General features: G+C 45.6%; 1 protein-coding gene, 2 non-coding genes and 1 pseudogene across 3 annotated transcripts in view; 2 read left to right on the forward strand and 2 right to left on the reverse strand.

Moving 5' to 3' along the window:
- Window positions 1-7,133, forward strand: part of LOC119464250 (tyrosine-protein phosphatase 10D-like) — a 189,460-nt gene extending 182,327 nt beyond the window's left edge. The window contains 1 exon segment of the mRNA XM_037725162.2: window positions 680-7,133. Coding sequence (XP_037581090.1) covers window positions 680-711 — 32 coding nt within the window. The 3' untranslated portion in view covers window positions 712-7,133.
- Window positions 7,134-18,569: 11,436 nt separating this feature from the next.
- LOC119465434 (U2 spliceosomal RNA) lies at window positions 18,570-18,764 on the forward strand. The gene has a single exon (XR_005194868.1). It is a non-coding gene; the product is annotated as a U2 spliceosomal RNA (small nuclear RNA).
- A 1,287-nt stretch (window positions 18,765-20,051) lies between these two features.
- On the reverse strand, window positions 20,052-20,142 carry Trnay-gua (transfer RNA tyrosine (anticodon GUA)). Its single transcript is given in 2 exon segments — window positions 20,052-20,087; window positions 20,106-20,142. It is a non-coding gene; the product is annotated as a tRNA-Tyr (tRNA).
- A 1,817-nt stretch (window positions 20,143-21,959) lies between these two features.
- LOC119464981 (transcription initiation factor TFIID subunit 7-like) lies at window positions 21,960-23,357 on the reverse strand (annotated as a pseudogene).
- Between the last annotated feature and the right edge of the window lie 503 nt (window positions 23,358-23,860).

Genomic DNA, 23,860 nt, shown 5'->3' on the forward strand with positions numbered 1-23,860 from the left:
TTCATTGTCAGGTGTATGTGGACTACACGGTATTTTTTCGTACCACTGAAAACCTATTGTTGCCTGTTTTGTTTTCTCTATTCCTACAATGTCTGCAAGTTTCTGTTTGTGATATATGTTGGGATATTTTAGCCACTGTCTCACTGTGCAAACACTGGCTAATGAAAAATTTGCCTAAAAAGCAAAAAAAAAAAACCAGTGCTGTTGCAATGGTGACCAGTTTATGACACTACAGCCTAAATGAGCATAAACGTTTCCTACTGTTACGTAAGTGAATTTTAATGCAAATATTGTCACTACCAAATAGCTGTAATTCCGTTTAAAAAAAGAAAGCCTTCACAGTGCCATGTCTTCTTAAACGTAGCAAACTGCATTGTTTGCGAATGCAAATGTGTCGTGAGGTAGCAACGCTGAAAATAATAATAAAAATAAATTTGGCTACAGCACTTGGTTTCACATTATGTGACTTGGGAACCTTTGTAGAATAGCTTGCCATCAGTTTTCAGTTACAGATCCTCTATCGCTGGTTCTAAGTTGCAAGTTCTTCTCACTTAATACCTTCTTGACTGTGCCTTTACCTGCATGCTCATGACTGCCAACGTTTGTGATGTAGAATATTTTTGTGGCTCTGAAAAAGAAAAAGAAAATAAATTTTGTCTTGATTCTTTGCTTTCTGCAGATGACGAAGGGATAGCCGAATCTGGAATATGACATTAAAGTGCCCCACTAGGATGCCCACAAAGCGACTTGTTCGTGCGATCTACGCAAGCCAAGACGTCGTCTCCTCGTAGACTTCACTTACTTCCTGGCCTATAGACCCTTGGCTGCCACGTTGCAGTCTACTCGGGAGCAATAACGACCACTCTGTCATCCTCCCCTTTTTATTCCTTAAGACGTGTTCATTAGTATCCAAGCCAAGGAAATAGCCAAACAGTACAGTGTGTGGAACAGACAACAAAGAATCACGTGGTTTCCACAGTGCTGTGGCCTGGAGGTGACGTCGAAGAAGAAAGAAGAAAAAAACGCTTCGCAACCTTCAAGGCGGACCTTTTTGTGCGTGTGTTCAAGTGTGTGCGTGTAAATACAACGAGTAATTTATCGCTAAACTTTATCTCAGATGTGCCAGAACTTTGCGTGCATAACAGTATTGTGACGGGGACCCTGCGTGAATTTTGAAGGCAAATGGAAACTCGGAAGGTTACGTGGACATATACTCAGTGCTTCTAACAGTTTTTCTTCTAAAAACATTCACACTTTTCGAAGTGCTGTTCAGTTCAGCGTTCAAGATTGTGAGAAGGAAATAGTACAATGATGACAGATGACAAATGTTATCCTCATTAGTATACTACGATACCAACTGCATTTGCCAAAATCTTTGTTGCTTCCTTAAGACAATTACATGTGCACATGTGTATAACACAATGCTGTTTTGGCACAATGAATTAAGCTGAATGTTTGAGAATTGTGTTCATTATAAGTATTATAACTTATGAGTCTCTCTGGTGAGTGGTACTACATTCTAAGGTATTGTGTGTTTATGCATAGCTTTTCAATAGCCCTAATTGGAGCCATTGTTTATAGAGCAACATTAACTTCTTGCATAATTAGAGATTAATCGCAGAGCTTCACTGAGGTTTTTTGAAATGCAGGGCATTTGACTACAGCTACTAATCATATTCTTTGTGTGGCTTTGTAAAGCTGAAATGAGCTTAAGTTTCCCACAAACACATAACTTCACCATAGGCTGTTATTCTGTGACATTTTTCAGGTATTAATGGCTACGATGTTACAACGTACAGTGTGTCTTAAGTGATTCACTGCACAGCTTAAAGAATTAAACTGTGCATGACAATGACAGCACCTAATAGAAAACTAAAAAGAAAGGGTGGCAGCAAAGCTATTTATATTGGTCGATAGGAGTTGATCAGATTGCATAGCATCTGGTTGACAACCAGACATTGCTACCTATGCCTGCTCTTGCTTGATGCTTATTGCATGCAGCATCTCTTTACTGAAGGCCTTGTTTTATCTTGATTTAAAATCGTGCTCTGATAAGTGTCTCTTTTCATAAAGCACAATGATCAACTAACGACAATGACAAGCAGCGAACGATATCAATAATGTTGCAGCATTCTCTCGCAGTTAAGATATGTTCTCGGCCTTACAGAATATTTGTGTTACTTTTCAGTACAGGGTGTTCTAGCCATCCGATACCAGCTCGTGGGCTGTTACGAGTTTTTTGGCATCTTGTACAGACTTGGTCTTTGCCTATCACACCATTTCAGGCTTGTCTTGTAGTGTGATAAGCAGGCAACAGGTTAGTAGTTGAGGATACACTCTGTGCGACCTCGAGTAATAATTTAGGGGCGGTAAACTCACTGTTTTACTATACAGTGCTCTTCATGATGCCACCTTCACAAATCATGTACATTGACATATCAAGAATGCATAATGAGCTTATCTAACTTCCATAGTAGACATCTATGAATCTGATAGGCAAGCTGTTGGAAATGCCATATTTACACGTGCATAACCCAGCCTTGTATATAGTCCTGCGCCCTTATGGCAACTACTGAAGAAAAAAAAATACTCTTTTAAACCTACGCAAGTTTGATTTCAGCAACAATAATTCAAATTCAGCAACATTTAAATTAAAAAAAGAGCAATATAGCATGACTGTAAGCAAGAAACACAACTCCAGAACAAAGCCTTCTCTTTTATGGCCTGCACTCTATCACTGTACTTTCACAGCTTCTTTCTGATAAAATTTGTTGCAGCTTCAAGGCATTTCAGGTAACTTTTGAACACAAATTTTTGCTTCATTTGTAACTTCAAGACAAAACAATTATTTTTAAGTGCAGCTTCACGGCAAGACATACTTCTTATTGCCGTGAAGCTGCCACTTAAAGGTGAATTTTTTTAGTAACTTACACACCACTTCGTTCTCAAACTTTTTAGGCTTTTAGTCGAAGTTATACATGGGAAAGTGTAAATTGAGTCATTGCATTTATTTTAATGTTTATTAATAAAAGCAATGATGGCAGCAACAAACGGAATAGCAAACAGCAGGCTTATACAAAGTGCAGAGTACAAGTGCAGAACTAGACCCAATGCAGTGAAAGATGCCCTAGGGTCTCGTTGCTTGTGCATTAGAGTGCTTGATATGTAAACCACATATATAATACGTCTGCATTCAGTTCTGGTAGCTAATCAAAAAACCCGCAGTAGCAAGTTGTCTATCAACTTTTATTAATTGCTGTATGTATTTTAGTGATAGACTTGAGCAAGGCATTGCTGGTCATAGTATGGTTATTAATACAGTGTGTAGTGAAGTTTCTGCCCCTTCACTGCATTTGGATTTGATAGTAAAACTATCAGTATATTTTTAACGAAAACTGATAAATACTAAAGTAGCTTGGGCGAAGTAAAACCATTGTCACAATGTAGTGATGGTGGACAATAGACTTGCCAAAAGTGCTAGTTACGAATTCAACTCTTCATTGGGCAAAAGACTGTTTTTCTTTGGCTAGCCACTGTTATAATATTGTGCCGTTAAAGTTGAAAAGCTAACACTATTGTGTAACACTGGCTGACACATCTGAGTTGCTGTGCTGAATATACAGCTGGCCTAATCTTTGAGCCTTGACAGATGCAGCAGCAATCGGCATTATTTGTGTGTCTCATATTAATGTCTGCCTTGGAACTGTTGCTGCTGCCACTCTGGTTTATCTGTGCCCATCTTCAGGTTGCAATTTGCATTTGAATTAAGTGTAATTATTGCATCTATAGACCAATCTATTTCCTGAGCAACTTGTTTTCTTTGTGCCCATTATGAGGTTCATGGTTTCTGCACAGGCTCAAAACCACCAATGTAGATTAAAGATGCTATTTCTTTCATTCAACATCCCAAGTAGCACGGTATGTGGGGCCAATGTAGGCACCGACATCGGGCCATCACTGGCCCAGCGTTGCTGTCATGCCTGCAGTGGGTATATTGATTGTACAGTGGCATTGTTGTAACAACATTGGCCCAGCATGGGGCCGACACTGACCTGCGCTATGAGTACTACTTGGGTTATTTTCCTTCGTTCTTAAGGAATATTGAACTTTATCTTCTCATGTCCAAGAGCCACAACCCTTGTTAAGGAAGGGAAGCAGTGAGAGAGCAAAAAAATGGCTTGTAGACCATGATGTCATGTTCATGTATATAATGTTAATAGTCCAGCCCCTATTAATTATCTATGTACCGTAGGGCCACGGGCACAGTTGTTCACTATGTATGTGCCTTTTCTGTTTGGCCTTCGAGAATCGCTGCATTCCTTTCTGAAATGTACAAAAATATTGCGTTCCACTTGTATTTTTTGTTCGCAAGCCAAGCTTTCTCGCTTTTCATTTAAATTTCAGCTCTTGCTTTATCTCAGTTTTGCTCTTCGTTTGCCTAGTACTTTAGGTTAGCATTTTCTCTGTAATTTATGGCATGTTCTTACATAGGTTCTAATTTAGAGTAGGTCAGGTGTGGCACTTGTATTACAGAGAACGGGTCAGGAGAAAGTTTTTTAGAGGTCCAAGTGAACATTAAAACAGGAACATAGCCGATATTCTGTTTCCTTAAGTTCTAGCAATGTTGTACATACCTAGTGTCAGCCTGTCTTAAGGAAAAGGTAACAGAGGTCATGCAGAGTTCACACGTTTGCTGCATGCAACTGACTATGCACTGTGGCATCAGTGTAGCATATCGAGTCATCCTGAAGTTGTTAGATTCTATCGCACATACACTTGCACTTGTTACCGGCAGATATTGTGGCGATACGAGGCAACAATAACAACCACATTCGACTCTCTATAGTTTCAACTCGTATGCATTACAATTTTAGTTAATTTGTACTGATAACTAGTTTCTGGTTAGCTGTCTACCTCTTCATTTTGAAAAGTTGCATGATTCGAATACAGCCAACGGTAAAGTCAAACTCCTTGCTTCCCAGGGCTGAGCAGTGTCACCAAAAACAGCTTATGAAGGGCCATCCATAAGGCGTGAAGTGAGAGCATGGACATATTTCAAATGTCATTCTATGCATAAATTAGCAGGCAGGTAGACTCCAATTGGAGCTTATATTGGACCTTATAATGCTCTGTTGACTCCGTTCAGTGAGTCGGTCATTGGAGCATAGTACGTGGACGCTTCCGTGACCCAGTGGAACTCAGAAATGCCCTGTTGCTTACACATGTACAGCAAGGCACCGTTCTTGGGGGGAACACTTATTTGTAAAAAAGCCAATATAGCCTAAACACTTGTACTTTAATAACAGAAAAATATAAGATTGAATGCAATAAAAAATAGTCTACAGGCTTTCATGCCATAGTTCAGCTGTAGTTGGTATTCAAATATGAAATGGGTGTTCCCTTTAACAATGGATTACACTGTACATTGTTTTGTGGGCATATCTGTTCAGGTGATGACACATAATTCAGTTTATGGCCACTTTCTATTCAAGTTCATATATTTCTAACTAAAATCCGTGGTTCCTAGGAGTTTTAATTAATGTGTGAGTCGACTGTATATACATATTGAGTGGGACTATCCTACTGAAGTTGACTTATTGTCTTCCAATTAAAAACTGAACACCACTGTTTATTCTACACATGTTATAAGCTCATTTGCAATGTTGCCAAGTGACGATAGTATAGGTAAACTTAGAGGTAGGAGTAGGTCTTAAAAGGTACGCAATTTATTAAATATGCAGATTTTCCTTGGAGCCGTTCACGTCTCTGTACTGAGGCTGGGTATAATTCGTAGCTGTAGTGTCTAAAATAATGTCAAAATGTGAGTGCTTAGAGAGGTGGTAAGTGCGTATCTATAGAAAATAGTTGTGTTCAAATGTTCATTCTCAAAGCACCCAATTAGAATGTCGTAGGCGCCAAAGTTAGCGAGAACTTTTTAGACACGTCCGAGAGCTCCGACAATATCTTTGTACTGCTATTTATGAGAGAGAGCTTGCTTAAGAACTTGAGATATGTAGAATAAAACTGCAGAAAAATTTAGTGCAAACCTTATTACAGCATTTTTTTTCTGAACACACTGATATGCGAATTTTTTATAGTTGGATTTGAAGTGTTCATACAAAACTGTCATTATCGTAATGATTGCCCGCTGTTTTCTAGTGCTGAATGTGCATTTGTGGTATTTTGGAGGATTGTCATTGTGCGTTCCTGATGCTGATACCTATTGTTGACCATAATATTCGGGAAATTGCGAGCGCATTGTCAATGCTGTCTAGCTTATACTGAAAATTGATTGTTGTTATCAATTCAGCAGATAATGAAAAAGCTTTATGAGATGATCCTGTTTGCTTTAAATGATCACGCACAGTACCTATCTGCACAGGATACTTTTTGCATCACTGGCTGATGAATAGGAACAGGGTTTTCCATGAGTGACAGTCTCGAGAGATTTACCTTGAGCAGGTTTTCTGATGATGTCACGGAGCAATTAAATGAGAGCCAATGTCAAGTGCCAACAGCAACTGTTGCTATAACTGCTGAGAGCTCAGAATTTTTTTCCTTTGCAATCTGGAAACTGGACAGAGTTATGAGGCAGTTTATAATAGGCTCATGACACAGTAGTTCATGGTATGCTACTGCATGAGTGCTGTAATTAATCAATATGATGTAACCGTAATACATCTTACAGTCTTCGCTTCTCTTTGCAATTATATCTGAAGGACTATCAACTAGCAAACGGTTATAATCGCATTCAGGAGTTCACCTATGTCGCAACGATGTGCATTGTCATCCTTCGCGTTTCAGATGTAGTACTAACAGATGTTGACTATTTTGTTAAGTTTTAAGCCTTGTTCACATTCAGTGCACCTTTGCCATTCTTTGTGCATGCTGGCTTCTTCATTTCTTCTGTAAATTTCACGCAGTTGACCTCTGTATGAAGATTTGGATACAGCCCATTACTAGTTGAATACTTTGACTCGCGAATGCTAGCAAAAGTGATGGGAGTGAATGCACAATAAAAGTGAAATACTAAGTTAGCCTACAGTATCCTTTGCTTTGTAGGAATCGGCAAAAAAAAAAGCCAGTAATACGCGAGATCGTTAAATGTCCCAATGAACATCCACTGTCTGTTCTGTTGAGCAATGTGAGCAGCATATTAAATGAGATAGCAAGAGGTACAGTCTACCGTAAAAAATAAAATAGAAATGAAAATGGATGAAAAAAAAGTTGTCGCAGTTTCACCTGAAAGGCGAAGCATCAATTGCGATACCAAATTTGTAGAGAGCTATACGGAGTAATGATAGTAGCTTTATCAGCTGTATAAACTTCGACATGCAGCAGCACCGGCAACACGCAGAACTGTTGTCGACGCCGTCGGCGTTTTGCCCGCTTTCGCACAAAATGCGTGCGGCGTTGGTGACTGTTGCCGGAGCCTGTGATATAAATAGGCACTTGGTGCCGCAGCTAAACGTCGCCTCCTTTCCCTCCCCCTGCCCCCCCCCCCCCCCAAGGCCTTTCGCGCGTCGGAAGAAGGCGCGTTTGCTCTACATATATGGTGATTGTAAAGGAGGAAAGAGACGCCTACTTCTGCATGCCCTTAAGGGAGCACGGCGCAGAACGCGCGTTTGTTCTCCGCCGTGCGTTCACTCCCCGTGAAAGCGCGCGTCCCTCGCGCCCTTTCACTCGCACATACAGCGTTCGGCGCGCGGCGACGATTTCATCTCCATTGACGTCATACGTACGGAACCTCACGGCGACGGTGACGCCGACGGCAGAAATCTGCTTTGGAGTGTGCATATAATTGCTATCGCAATAAAAACAACTGCAGCCGCAGGTGGTGAACGATCCCACGTCTTCGCATACGCGTGCGATGCTCTTACCATTGAGCTACCGCAACGCCCCCCCCCCCCCCCCCCTTTCTGTGGTATTTATGTTTTACTACTACAATTACTATCTCTGGGAGTGTTAGCCAGCGCCACCACGCACGAACGTTGGCGGCGGAGCATCGCACGCGTAACAAGGTCGATCCATTGCGCGTAATGCGAAGACGTGGGATCGTTCCTCACCTGGGGAAAGTTCCTCACCTGGGGAAAGGCAGATGATGCCTTTAGCTTATCGCAATAATGTAGCCAAGTGAAATCCAGATGAAGGGTTTGTTGGGATCCTCGGGTCCCATGACCGCCGCAACGGTGGCAAAAGTCACGTCGGCGCATGCGCGGCAGGGTGGGAAGAGCGTAACTTTCCTCTCGCAGGCGGGCCCGCCGCCGCCCACATAGTGCATAGCGTTCGTGCCGCGGCCGCCCGTACCCACAGTTGGTAAGTCGAAACCCCTCTCGATCTTTACGTAGTGGTTATATTTTCTTCGAGCGAACCCTTAATGATGTGGTACGTGGCCTGCTCGAAATGTTACTTGCAGGCGTAATAAATGCTGTCCGAGTGTCCACGCGGTTGTCGTGTATTGTGTCCTCGAGCGTGTACCGGACCGCCGCCGTTCCCATAGGGCATAGCGTGGTTAGCCAGTCGCGTTCATGCCGCGGCCGCCCGTATCCCCCAGTTGGTAAGTAACTCGCTGCACATTACATGCACACCTCCAGAAAGCCCGGCCCGAGCCCGCCTCAAAATACCCGAGCCCGGCCCGGGTCAATAAGCAAATGCCGAGCCCGGCCCGAGCCCGCGAAAAAACTGCCCTACCCGGGCCGGGCCCGGGCTTTCGGGTAAGCCCGTGCAGTGCTCTAGTCTGTAGTCCTAGCAGCGTAAAAACAAACAGCCGATCTCAATAATTGCGACAAAATTTTACCTAATGTTTTGACGTGAGCTTGAGATGAGACTTAGCGTGAAACATGAAAGCAGTTGTATAAATGCGTTCAGCGTTTCATGACCATGTTACGCGACTTCTCATAAAACTAGTAAATTGTTCGTGTAACAGCCCAAGATGGCGGCGCACGGCGCTTGCGTGTAGGCTCTCTAGAATATAAAATCGAAGGCCGCGCGTCGCGGACGTCTCAATAGGTGGATAGCAAAATGACGATGTCGTCAGCTAGCGACTTCCGGTTCGAGGGTTAGCACTTCTGTTACTTCGTTCAGCCTTGTCAGCAGTTTCTACAGTGCGATTTCCCGCTGTTCGCAAACAAAACATGCTTCAGCAACGTGATTATGGTTGGCTGCTCGGCATTAGGGTGCGCGAACTCTTCCGTGAAAGGAAAAAAAAATGTTTCGTTTTCCATAGAATGAAGCGCACAAACGTAAATGGGCAGTTGGCGTCAAACGAGCGACCGTGAACGGAGAGCTGTGGGTACCGAACGTAGGAGCCAGAATATGTGAAGATCATTTCGTTTGTTTTGGCGAATAACTTCGTCTACTAACATTCTTGCACGAATACCCCCTTTTTAACAATCAGTTCAATACACACAGGTGCACCCAGCAAGGATCCTCAGCACATTGATTATGTGCCGTCTTCATTCCGGCACAATGAAAAGGCAACTGAGGCTGCACGAAACAGGGAGGAGAGGTAACCTCAAAATAATTCGTGAACTTTTCAGATACTTAAATCAGTGCTTTCTCTCTGCAGTTATACACTACATGCGTCTCTTGAGAAAAAAACGGGAGACTTCGAAGGCACAGCAGCCGACGACATGGCACGCGCTGGGCACCGCTGCAGGCAAAACAGCGGACGAAGCGATCGACTGCACCGTTTGTTATGGGAAGCGTTAGAAACAGCCACTTATTAGGTTGACTTACCACTTATTAAAAACTACTTCTTAAGTTAACGAACCTTTATTTTCGCTCGACAAACGTTTGCGCTTGATAAACGTTATATGACTATTTGACGCGACACAAACACGTACGGGCACGAAATGCCTGCCACCTAAAAATACACGAGTCTAAGGGCGCCAACATAAGTACGAAGGAGCGATAGCTCACGCCCACAACTGCCCAGCGGTGCTTGCATCGTGGTTTTTCACCAATGTTCCGCAGTATATAGACGGTTTCATGCTCGCGATAACAGCAGAGAGCGTGCCGTCCCCAAGAAACTTCCGGTCACGTGCCTTATCAGTCTGCTATGTATTAACGCATGGTTGCTTCTTTGCCAGTTACATTTATCAGCTACGTCAGTGGGCAAAACCGGAAGCAGTGCAGGGCCTATGTTTGTAATCAGTGAAAAGGTCTATAAAAGACAAAGCGCGTGAAGCATGGGCATGAAGGGACGGCGTTGTGGTCTCGAACCAGAAGTTGTAGCAGAATACGCCGTACCCCGAATTATGACGGTTCCGGAGATATGTTAGTTCTGCTGCCATTGCAAGGAATGGTGCGTCTTGCGTCAGAACTCTGTCTGTGGCCTTGTCTGAGGTAGAACTAACATATCTCCGGAACCGTCATAATTCGTGGGAAATCCAAATCTAATCAGTGTCTATTTTTTGCCCATGCGCAGTGATATACCCTTCTTTTCTTTCTTTTTTCTTTTGGTATATATGTGTTCCTTTCTGAATAGAGAATTCAGTCGTCAGTCAGCGCTGGTGTGTGTCTCCCTTCTTGTCTTCTTGTCGTGCTTTTTCGCGCTGTTTCCCTCTCAAGTATGTACCGACTAGCCCAAGCCTCTACGGTCTTGCAATTTATTTCTTCTACATCGGGCTCTTTTCAATCCTTTACCCTTTCCAATCCTCTTTTTTGTGTCACTCAACTAGTATCCGCCACTTGCCGTGCCCGAGTGCGCACCTACGCCATCAAGATTCAGTTCACCCCACCTGGCCTTGCCCTCATCGTCGGCCCGTTGCTACCGTCCTTGGGACACAGTTTGCGCTTGTGTCGCGTCCTGCGGTCCGAGGCTTGGAGGCAAATTCGTTACTTTCGTGAGTGCCTCCGCGTGTGTAGTGCTTCTGGCGGTTCCCGCGATGAAGGAAGCAGCAGACTCCGCCTCGAGCTTCGTATTGCGGCGCAGGTCTCTGAGTTCCTATGGCAAAAGGTTCTCGCAGGACTCCCAAAAAGTTCGTAGCTGCCCTTCCGGGCAGCGCGTGTACACCTGTTCTCGGACTCAACATTTCCCCCGAATGTTTGGACACCCTATTTACGCCTTGGACCCAAGTTTTGCCTTCCCACAAAACTTGATGGCCCGGAAACATTGTCCATTGTGAGATCAGTCGCTGCTCGGGCTAAATGTGAGAATCGTGAACGGTGCATTTCTGACTGCGTCTCCGTTTTGCCGACAACCAACACTGTGGCAAGCAGGCGTGTAGCTCCTGTTGTTCAATTTCTAAAGTCTGCTGGATTGCGACTACTTCTGTCCGACAAGGAAGGTCGGTTCGCCGTGTTCAATGCCGCTGACTACCCAAGAAAATCCCAAGAAGCCGTAACAGAGAACTTTTGTCGATTCAAGGGAAAGAAACCGGTGGCGCTCAAGAAGGAAGGTGTAGCGTTGTGCAGCATGGTGGGGTTGACTAAGCTCGCAGCTTCTTTGAAGAAAAGCGAACGCCTCACCTTGAACATCTTTTTTTCTGCAAAAACTCGCAAAGAAGGTTGCCCTTTTCGCGCTGTCGTCTCCGAGCGAGGAACTTGGCAGCGCGGTTGCTGGGAAACTTACTGCAGAAGCACCTAGGTGTACTTCCTGTTGATGATCCTTTTCTGATAAGGCACTCATTGACCGTATCTGATTACTTGGCTAAGCAGCACGCTGGTTCTTTGAATTTCTTCTCGATCGACGTCAAGGACCTATATTTTTCATTGCCCCAGGACATGCTCTGCCAGGTCGTTGAAGACGCCATCGAGACGTATGGTGTCCTGAGATTTCAAAACGAATGTGCCATTTCTTCAACTGACTTCCTCGAAGCCCTGAAACTATACTTACGTTCGACGGTGATCAACTTCATGGACGAACCGCACATTCAGAAAAAAGGAGTTTGTATAGGCTCCTGTATTGCGCCCTTACTAAGTGATCTGGTCTTGGCTAATTTTGACCGGCATTTGCACACGTCGCTATCGTCTCTGCAGGTGTCTGTTCAGAAGGTTTTTCGTTATGTGGGCGATTTTCTAATTGTTCTTGAACAAGGCCATCACGACGCCCCTACTCAATTCCAGGAAGCTTACGCCAAGTTCTGTGAAGTCCTCAATGTCTTCACACTGACTAAGGAGTGTCCGGAGAATGACAGCCTTCGTTTCCTAGACCTCAAGCTAACGTGCAAGCAGGATCACGTTTGTTGGGAGTATGCTCCTCGCTCAAAGATGGGCCTTCTCTCGTTCAGCTCGGCCCACAGCAAGCTCATCAAGAAAGGTGTTGCCTCAGCCGCGCTGGGGAAACGCTCTCCAGCGCTCCTGCTATCACCAGGTGCACACCAGCTTCTGTTCCCAAGTGGAGAGGCTGCTCAGTGCAGGATACCCGCGTCCACTCCTCACCGGCGTCGCGGAAAAACTTCTTGAAAAGTGTGCAAAACTGTCGCCCGTGAAGCAGCCAGACGGCGGCAGAAGCAGGTATGCCATCATACCCTACATTCATGGCGTCTCGCACAGCATAAAGAGAATAGCGCAGCGGGCAGGTGTTCGTGTAGTTTTGTCCGCGCCTAACAAGCTAGGTCGACTTTGCTGCCAGGTCAACCAGGAGAAATCCAGACAACCAGCGTGTACAAAGAACCATGCCACACCATTCGTCCAGTGCAAATCAGGCGTGGTGTATGAGGTGCCTCTCCCCTGTGGTCGCTCCTACATTGGACAGACTGGTCGTTGCCTAAACGATCGCTTAAGAGAGAATGCCTACAGCCTTCGCTCCGGTACTGGCAGCAACTTGGCCTTACACTACAGTGTTTGTGATCTGTGCCATAATCCGGGACTTGACTTTTCGCAGTGCATGATCCGCAAACGCGTGTGCCCGAGAAATCTTTGAGGCTGCTGCCATTGCAAGGAATGGTGCGTCTTGCGTCAGCACTCCGTCTGTGGCCTTGTCTGAGGCAGAACTAACATATCTCCGGAACCGTCATAATTCGCGGGAAATCCAAATCTAATCAGTGTCTATTTTTTGCCCATGCGCAGTGATATACCCTTTTTTTTCTTTTTCTTTTGGTATATGTGTTCCTTTCTGAATAAAGAATTCAGTCGTCAGTCAGCGCTGGTGTGTGTCTCCCTTCTTGTCGTGTTTTTTCGCGCTGTTTCCCTCTCGAATATCGCAAGCTATGTAGCATTGAAGGGGTCTACTGGTTTTGCAATGCGTATATGCGCAGTGTCTGTCCATAAACTTTGCGTGAAAATGTCTGCAATTTCAACACACGAAGTTGTGTATGATGCTCCGCAAAACATTTTAACGTACCCTTAGTGCTTAGCAATGAGAGACATTGCATTTCACAAGGAAGAAAAATCTTGGTATGGGTATTTGGTGTTAATATTATGAATGCGTGTTAGAAGGGAACTGCCCAACGAATCTTTTATGATGATTCTTATTACTATGGTGAGTTGTTCTAGTCAAATATGGCTACTTTATGAATGTGTAAAAGGAAGAGTTAGGCGCGCATTTTGCATGAAAACGTTTGCTAATACTTTCACCGTTTTGTGAAACAGGCACCCAGAAAACGCATTGTTCATGGCTGTTAACACGACGGCGCGTCACGTATAGTATGTATATACTTCACAAATACCGTAACAGCAGTCACCTGAAAGAACAGTTTCGTGGTTAAGATCGAGAGCCTATCAACTGCATGCGAGAAAATGTTTTATAGTGAACCTCAGTTGCCTTTATCGACATCATGGCACAGCCCTTACGCAACTAAATCTACCAACTGTGGATATGGTGAGGCACGCATTATTCGCGAAACCCATCAGTTCACTACAACTTCGAATTGAAACCATGAAGCAGTTCTTTAAGCGCCAATTGCAATGCCTAAGGTATACTCGAGGCTATACAGCGCAGCTTAGGCTTCGCTGAAGAGGAAAATTCAAACGCCTTCTGCCTCACCATGTCTCGATCCTGCGTTGTGTAACTACACAAACTGAGGACTATTCGCTTCGTGAGTACATAAAATAGAACCTCACATACCCGCCTCATAGAGAAGACGCCTCAAATGAATTCACTTGATTTTTGACCTCCACAGGGGAATAACGATATTGTTACGCGCTATGCCGAGCATAGAAGAATGCACCAGAAAGACGGTGAAGACGACGTTCGGGGGCAGCGCTCGTGTTGTTTCACAAGACAACAAAAATATTTGCTTCAAATATTAAGATGCTATAGCATGAAAATTAATATTAACGATTATAATTCATTTATTATCTCATTCTTAAGTAAGAAAATCCCATTTAGGTATCCTTAATTTTTCTTCCCACTGCCGCCCGATTCATGGCCTACGGGGTTCATGAACCCCGTAGTGGGTTGTGCTATATCTATAGGCACCAAACCAAATCTGTCATCTTGCCTGCAGCCGTCTCTCTATATCTTGTAAATATAATTTTCATTATCCTCTGCTCCTTCCTCTTCCTCGCACAATCTCGTCGACGCTGATATTGACAAGATGATCGCGTCTGACCTCCTGCCTGCACAGACAGCCGATATGCGTCGCATATTGAACTTCTACCGCGACATCTTTGACTTCAATGACCGTCCTTTGGGACAGACATCTGTGGTCACTCATAAGATCAATACTGGGGACGCTAGCCCAATCAGACGACGTCCTTATTGCGTGTCCCATGCCGAGCGAGAAGTGATACAGCGTGAAGTCGACAAGATGCTCACCAAGGACGTCATTGAACCTTCATCCAGTCCATGGGCATCACCGGTCGTTCTAGTCAAGAAGAAAAACGGCAGCTGGCGCTTCTGCGTCGACTACCGCCACTTAAACAAGGTAACGCGCAAGGACGTCTACCCTTTGCCGCGGATCGATGACGAACTCGACTGTCTACACGGCTCTACATACTTCTCTTCTATCGACCTGAGGTCAGGCTACTGGCAGATCTCCGTCGATGATCAAGACCGTGAAAAGACCGCATTTATTACGCCCGATGGACTTTACCAGTTTAAGGTAATGCCCTTTGGACTGTGTAATGCCCCAGCCACATTTGAAAGGATGGTGGACTCCCTCCTCCGTGGATACAAATGGTCAACTTGTCTCTGTTACCTTGACGAAGTCATCGTGTTCTCACCGACATTTGACAGTCACCTTAGCCGATTGTCGGCAGTTCTTGAGGTTTTCAGGCGAGCAGGCCTTCAGCTCAACTCTGCCAAATGCCGTTTTGTACGCCGCGAAATCACTGTGCTTGGCCACCTTGTGAGTGCTGAAGGCGCTCAACCTGACCCAGAAGAAATTCGTGTTGTCAAAGACTTCCCTATGCCACGTTCCACTAAAGACGTACGGAGCTTTGTCGGCTTGTGCTTCTATTTTCGACGTTTTGTCAAGAACTTCGCCGACGTTGCCCGTCCGCTCACGGAACTCTTGAAGAAGGAAACGTCACGCTCACGACGTTATTTACGTCACCACCCATCTTGGCCCATTTTGACCCGTCAGCCCCCACTGAACTTCGCACCGACGCCAGTGGACATGGCATCGGCGCTGTTCTCGCCCAGGAGCAACAAGGACGCGTCCGCGTCATCGCCTATGCCAGTCGCATTCTTTCCTCTTCAGAGTGCAAATTTTCGATCACTGAGCGCGAGTGCCTCGCACTAGTTTGGGCTGTCGGAAAGTTTCGACCGTACTTGTTTGGCCGCACCTTTTCGGTCATCACAGATCACCATGCGCTTTGCTGGTTGTCTTCCCTCAAAGATCCGACTGGACGACTTGGTCGCTGGGCACTGAAACTGCAAGAATACAGCTTTGACGTCACTTATAGGTCTGGCAGACTGCACCAGGATGCGGACTGCCTATCCCGTCATCCAGTGGACCCTCCCGACTTGTCAGCGCACGATTCGGACGCCTGTGTCTTCGCGATATCCGATTTATCCGACATACGCATGCAGTGTACAGCTCCGCGATGCCAATTTGCGGTCAATTATCCGCCGTCTACGCTCTCATGACTGTGCCCCGTCCCTACAATTATTCGTGCTTCGTGACGGCATCTTATACAGATGCAACACCAGCTCCGATGGCCCAGAGCTTCTACTAGTTGTTCCCGAAACACTCCGTTCCACTGTCCTCGAACAGCTTCATAATGCCCCAACCGCTGTACATCTCGGAGCAACTCGCACGTATACGATCACGTTCGGCGTTGGTTCTTCTGGCCAGGCCTCCACCGCTCTGTGCGCCGATACGTTGCTTCTTGCGAGTCTTGCCAGCGCCACAAGCATCCATCCTTGTCGTCAGCCGGTCCTCTTCAGCCCATCGACATTCCCGGTGTCCCGTTCTACCGCGTCGGCCTTGATCTCATCGGGCCATTCCCAACATCTCTGACTGGGAACAAGTGGATTGCCGCCGCTACGGACTACGCGACACGATACGCTATCACACGGGCACTACCGACAAGCTGTGCCACTAACGTTGCGGAATTCCTACTTTACGACGTTATTCTTCACCACGGCGCTCCTCGACAGCTGCTGACCGACCGTGGTCGCTCCTTTCTGTCCAAAGTCATCGACGACATTCTTCGTTCGTGTTCCATCCGTCACAAGCTAACCACTGCCTATATACCATCCGCAAACCAATGGGCTTACCGAGCGCCGCAACTGCACGCTGACCACAATGCTCTCCATGTACGTTTCCTCAGACCACCGTGATCGGGACATCACCTTGCCTTATGTGACATTTGCCTACAACTCTTCACGCCATGGCACTGCTGGCTTTCCCCCCTTTTATCTCTTGTTTGGCCGCCATCCCACATTGCCCTTCGAGACTCTTCTACCATCGCCTGTGCACCCTGTTACCGACTACGCCCGCGATGCAGCTTCTCGGGCTGCCACGGCTCGCCAAATTGCAAGGGATCGTCTTTATGCCTCCCAGCTGTCCCAGAAGGCCCGCTACGATAGCCATCACAGAGTCGTTAATTACTCTCCGGGCTCTTTGGTCCTCCTCTGGACGCCTTGCGCCAAGTTGGCTTGTCGTCAAAGCTTCTTTCCCGATACTCCTGACCTTACAAGGTCCTACGCCAGATCACTGACGTCACGTACGAGATGACTCCATTGGACAGTCGATCATCTGCCGCGTCCGCCACTGATATCGTGCACGTCTCCCGCCTTAAGCCTTATGTTGCTGGACACGATCCTACTGCTCCTAAGCGCCGAGACGGCGCTCTCGACGGCGGGGGTTCTGTGTCACGCGCTATGCCGAGCATAGAAGAATGCGCCAGAAAGACGGTGAAGACGACGGTCGGGGCAGCGCTCGTGCTGTTCTGCCATCTTGCCTGGAGCCGTCTCTCTCTGTATATATCTTGTAAATATAATTTTCCTATCCCTTTTTGCTACTCTCATCCCCGTGGTAATATCTTCAAAAAGCCCCATACTGCTAATGAATAAGGCTTAGGCTTCTTTCTAGCTGCAGCCATACGGTCCAAAAGGCATATTTCACTAAAAAAAATTGGGCCGAGCAGCCCGTGTCCGTTCGCCTAACAGATTCGTGATGTCTGTTCCTCAAGAAATAAGCAGCAGTAAATTGCACGAGTTGAACGTGTACCACGGAACAGTTAATAAATATTAGGTACATTCCTTTGCGGATTATGCAAATGGCTGTAAGCCTCAATCAGTTATACTTCAAATTACCGCCACTTAAAATTAACCGGTGAAGAACGGCCTAATTTTGAGAAGCAGTTAGAGGAATAAGTGGTGCTGGTTGAATCTAAACTGTAGTGTCACGTCCTCGTGTTACTGCTGAGCGTTTCTGTGAAGAAAAATGAAAAAATAGATATACCATGAGCTACTCGTCATAAGCAAACACGTTTTAATGGGTTAAAATCAAGGTAAATATAGCAGTCGTCTGTAGCAGACATAGTGAAATGCTCGTTGCACCATTGCAGATATGGTATCCTAACTGGATTTTTATGTGCTATGTTTATGTGTTGATGCTTTTATTAGTCACGTGATATTTATGCTTTCTTTGTTAGTTCCTCAATCTGCAAAGTCCGCGCATGAGAAACGCGCAATGGGCTGGTCTGAGCTCCTTCGGCTGGCACTGCAGCGTTGTCCTTGAGAAATAAATTGTCGTCTAGGAAATAAGCACTTTGAATAAGTTTGCGCGAATATAACGTAGTAAAAATCTATTTGAGGTGACCGTCATAAGTATACAAGCACAGGGAACAACGGCGAACAAACGGAAACACTGCAGAAAGCGCCGGGACAGCGCCCGAACGGCAGCAGACGACAAGCGCGAGTCCGTGCCCTGACGTCACGCGAGCGGCGCTCCCAGCGCCCCTGTAGGTTGTTCTCGGAGCTAGTACTGCCTGCACGCACGTTTAGTGAGGGCGTGTAGTTTGTTTTCATTTTGAAACGCAAATTCAATAAGTTGTACAAGGTGTAGCATAAAGGTCATCGTGCGTACACGTCAATCAAATTGACAGCAACTTTCTTGCATGGTTTATTTTATCCAGTAATTGGTAAGTTTTGTTTCTCGCTTCGCTTTTCACCGGCTCCACGTTGGAGGTCAGTTAAGATGCCTCTCGGCCGACAGTTTGGATATGTTATCGCTTCTCGGCCTTTTGGGCTAAGATCAAATGTGTAGTATCTGTTCTTATCAGCTTAATATCTGATACGACCTTATTATGGGTCTCTCGATATTAAATGAATTTTTGTAACGCGGCGCTGTGTGCGGGGCTTGCCCCACCGGCGCCACGGGTCGTCCCGGCATTGCACTGCAGCCGGGTACGGCCCGCTTGAGAAATCCAAAATCAGAATTTATGAAATTCACACGTTGCGCATTTAGCTTGTCTCAATTCTTTTCCTGCGTAGCCTCGTGTCGCACTCGCTCATGCGAACACGTGATCTGACAACGGCACAGGTAACGGCCTCCAATATATATATTCGGCCGTGTCGCACACAGACGCGCCGGCGATGACCATCCGCGATGCCAAAGGCCCTGGCACTTCTTTATGTGACATCACAGAACCTTTTATTTGTCATTGCGTTCGTAACACTCTTTTTATCAGGGTAGACGATGGCAGCGTCGTCCGCGTACGTAAGCCAGTATTCTAACTTCAGTAACCTCCACCAAAGTCAAGCGCCTAGAATGCTATCAGTTGGTTACTAATCGATTATTTTTACACTCAAGGGTTCCAAACACAACGCAAACAACAAGAGCGATAGCGGAAACCCCTGTCGCACCGACATCAATTCTCTGCGTTGGCTACCGATTAACAATCAGACTGGCCGTACAATTTTTGTAGCTAGGGTACTTTGACCCCCTCCGAAATATGTGTCCCACAGGAACACGCGCAAGTATTGAATAGAGAATGTATCGTGACATACGAGGTCAAAAGCCATTGCGAGATCGATTTATGGAGCATCGCCACTTTTCCTTACTCAGCAATTAAGACGGCTACAGAAAACAATCGAAGAGGAAACATTATAGTTGACATAAATGGAAGCACAATTTAGATTAGCATACTTCATTAGCCGATAGCTTCAGCGCCTCGTTAATTGTTGGTCTGGTGCGGCACCAAACTGGGCAAGTGGTATTGGTTCATTGTTAATTTAGATTAGCGGCGCACTGAAAACAAAGACGAAGCATGTGTGTTGTGTCTACATCTTCGTCTCCATTTTTAGCGCACTTTCATGATTATAGGCATGAACCATATTCTCGTACTTAATTCATCGATGTTGTCGTGGCTTCGGCAGGTCAGCAGGAATTTTCCGAAATACCTTGCTTGTAGTCCTTCGCTTACCCGTAAGATATATACCATAGCTTAAGTTACATGATCAACAGAACGACGTGCTGCTCCGCAAAAGTCTTCGTTCATACGCACAGAACGTAGCGTCTCGTAAACTTAATTATGACGTCGACTGCATTTGAAAATGGACACTGCGTCGAAATCAGGCTGGAGCACAATGGCAAATTCCACGATGCAAGAATTACGGCTCTCCCACTTTTACTGGGCAATAATGTTGTAACCCGCACATCGCGATAAACTAAAAAAAAAAAAAAAAAAAAAAAAAAAAAAAAAAAAACTCCGTCGAGCCGGATTCGAACCAGCGACCTATGGATAACAGCTCGGAATTTCCTCTACAGTCCACCGCTCTACCAACTGAGCTATCGACGGAACGGGTTTCAGCGCTACTTCGAGCAGGTGTGATACGAGCACCATGACCTTGAACATTGTCGATAAACATAGCAGCGATTTTTTATTCTATGAGACTGCTTTTGACTTAACTTTGTAGTTTTCTACGACTTAATCCTGTTGCTTTGAACCGATGCATACTACTTAAGCACATCAGTTGGTCTTCATTTTACTTATCCTCAATGACTCCTAAAAGAATGAGACTGAGAAAATAATACCAATAGGAAAACTAGCAGCAGCATTTGTAGTGCATTGACTGCACTTGATTCACGCTTGGTCCGCGGCTCGAGTCTGTGGACGCACGAGAATTTTGGTTCGACAAGCAGCCTTGCATAGCACAGCCCGTTTACAGATCTCTGTATATATATATATATATATATATCTTCCTCAATCGCACCGATGACACATGTTGCGCATTGCGAACACGCTCGGCTAGTGCCGCTGCCGGGAACCACCAGAATTTTTTTTTTTTTCTGGGGCGAGGCAGGGGGAGCAGGTGAGGAGGGCATGGCAGGCCGCATATTCACACAGAAATTTTCTCTCCCCTCACTCCCCAGCGTAGGGTAGCAAACTGGACCTTACCTTCTGGTTAAACACACTGCCGTTCCCCTTCCTTGCCTCTCTCTGGAGGGGGGGGGGGGGAGCGAATACGCGCCCGGTGTGCCCCCCCCCCCCCCCCCCCCCTTGCTGGCTATGCTAATGCCGGGAACACTTGTTTCCAATAAAGCCCCTCCATACATGTTTTTGCCGACCAGCAGCGGTGGAGACTGGATGGAGGTATGTAGACTGGCGAGGCGCAAAGTTCTCAATTCTGGCACGAGAGGTCACCATGAATTTAACCTCATTAGGCTACGGCGAGCAAGTCTGTCGAGACACCCTATGCATAATCGCCCATTGGCCTGCTGCGTATTTTGTAACGAGCCATTTCATTTTCTATCCTTCGTAACTGGTGGTGCCGAGTGGCTGATCTTGCCCAGCCAACGACGCTGGTTAAAAGAATGGCAAATGGGAGAGGTTGTTACAACATATGATCAATGCAGCCAACACCCGAGTATTCACCACAGCGCAAGCTTCAGCATAGATTAACTTTGGCGTGAATATTCATACAGAACTGATGGTAGCTGGAAAACATTTGTCTACAACGCATTTTTAAGTCTTAGAAGTTGGTATTCTTGCCACCCTACAGAGTTATCACATTATCTAAAAACTTCCAATGCATCTTCTGCAAAACATGCCGTATAACCCGGCTGCATCGTTTCACTTGTTTGATAAATGCTTCGCATTAATCTTGTCAACCTTACTTCCATTTTATCCAATACCACTAATAAAGATAGTTTTATATCGCAAGCAAGGTTTTACTTCACCCAGGCACGCTTGAGTATACTCTATTTTCCGTGAATGCTAACGTCTGCGTTGTTTAACGAAAGAGCTCAGAGCTGAGATAACGGAAAGCTATTTCAATCGGTTTTTTATGCCAAATCCACAATTAGCTCTCTGCGATAGGTCGAAATGGCTCAGACTCCGCGCAAATGGGCGCGGCACCTGCCCATCTGGGTTTGGTTCGACTCATTTTGACATATCACGGAAGGCTAATGGCGAACTTGGCATAAAAACATATTGAAATAGTTCTACATTATCTCAGCACTGTTCTCGACAACAGTAGCACATACAACATTTTAGCATCTCACTTTATCAATTTCGTTTGACCTACGTTTAATTTATTGTTCTTTAAAAGCATTATTGCTTTGATGGCAGCTGGCCTACGTACTATGCCTAAGCTGTTTTATATTGGATCCCTCATGATTCCGTCGCACTTTTAATAAACTCCTCTGAAATGAAAGAACCCAAACCATCACCACTACAGGTAGCATAGTCTTCAGCTGTCACTTCTGTGTTATTCAAAACATGCATTACTCGTGTCGATCTTCCGAAGCACATAAAATTCACAATAACACTGCATTTTAGTGAAATGTCACATTTTGGAGCACAGCCATAAAAACCGTTGTGAGCTGCTTAAATTTGGTTCAGTTTATTTGAAATGAAGCCAGTGTATACAAATTGCCTACAGATGGTTGAGAATATTTACACAGTTCATTCATCTCCACGTTCTAAAAACAGGCTGGCACTTTTTTCAAATAAAATCTGCTGTTCTCTGTTCTCAGAGCGAAAAATCTTTCAAGAAACATCTGGGCAGTCAAACCTTTGCATGACAATTTTCATGCAAAAAGAAAAAGAATAGCAATCTGTCTACAGTCTCCAACAACACCTTCAAATAGTCACCACACCTGGAAAAGCAGCGCTGTGGTCCCACAAATTGCAAGAATGTATTTCTTGGGAGATCACAAACAGGTCTTCGTCCTACAGGCAAGGCCAATGAGAGGTATGAACTTTATCAAAACTTTCCAGTACATTAGTACATCTCCATAGCAGCACGATCACTGGTGAAGCAGCGGCACGATGTCATCATACTCCCTCTGCTTCTCACTCTCTTCCATCTTGAGAGTGTTGACAATATTCTGGAACCGTTGCTTGAGCGCCTGTTTCTCTATCGACGCTATCTCAAGCTCCTGGGCCTTCCTTCGTTCAAGAGCCGGTTCAAAAGCACGGAGTTGTAGCGCTCCGGTTCGTCCACGTCATCGCCTTCCTCCTTCTTGGTGGCAAACTCTATAACTTCCTTGTCATCGTCGTAATCGGGGTCATCGACGTACTCGTCCACAAGTGAACTTGTTGCCGCTGCGCTGGTGCTCGCACTAGACGTCATGTTATCGGTGGCTGCCAGCATGCCCCGCCGGAAGTCAGTCACCATGTCCGGTGAAGAGCCGCCGTCCCGTTTTCCCGACAACGATGGATGCCTCTGCTTTGGAGGTCGTGATGAGAGCTCCTCCTCCACCCCCCGAGTCGACGATGTTGACGTCATCCTCGTCAGAGCTGCTCAAAGCTTCACCGAAGAGGTCGTGTTCACTGACGTCCATGCTCTGCGAGTTGCTGTTGAGCAGTGCGCTCACGGAATGTGAGCCGAAGCCGCCGCTCACATGAGGCTCGCCAGAACCCCCGCCAGGCACTTCAGTTCCATCAACCTTGACATCACTTTCCTTGTCGTCGCCGGCATTGACCACCTCGTAGCGGATTGAAATGGCTTCACTGTCCATGCGAAAGAGTCGCTTTACCTGTGAGTGACTAAAGCAAAATGTCTTCATTCAAAAAGGCATCATCACATCCAAAACCTAATCGTTTTCATTGAAGCTTTAAACTTTAAAACACTTTTTATTGACTAACACTGCAAGTGCTTGAGTACAGGATTACAAAATGTACAATGTAACAGGTTTTAACACTGCGTTACATGGCAGATAGGTTAATGTTTCAACATGCCTCACTTTTTAATTGCTATACAATTAGTTTCCATCTTGGTACACACAGCTAATATTTAATCATGATAACGTTCAAGCATTCCAGCAGACGTGTCTGCTTATAACTGCAGATGGGAAGTAAAATGCCAGTTTTTTTTAAATAACATGAACGGTCAGCAACCAGCATTTTCTAGCTACTAAATCCCCATTTGCCAGCACCTAGCATTTACTGAATAATGTGTGTAAGCAACGAACGTCATCAGCACCAAGCCCCATCTTTCTCGGAAAACGAGGCCACTGAAAGACATTTCAGAGACAGACCGGTACGGGAAAGTCTGTATGCCTGCAGCCTC

Source organism: Dermacentor silvarum, chromosome 9 (genome assembly GCF_013339745.2).
Source record: "Dermacentor silvarum isolate Dsil-2018 chromosome 9, BIME_Dsil_1.4, whole genome shotgun sequence".
Taxonomy (NCBI): Eukaryota; Metazoa; Arthropoda; class Arachnida; order Ixodida; family Ixodidae; genus Dermacentor; species Dermacentor silvarum.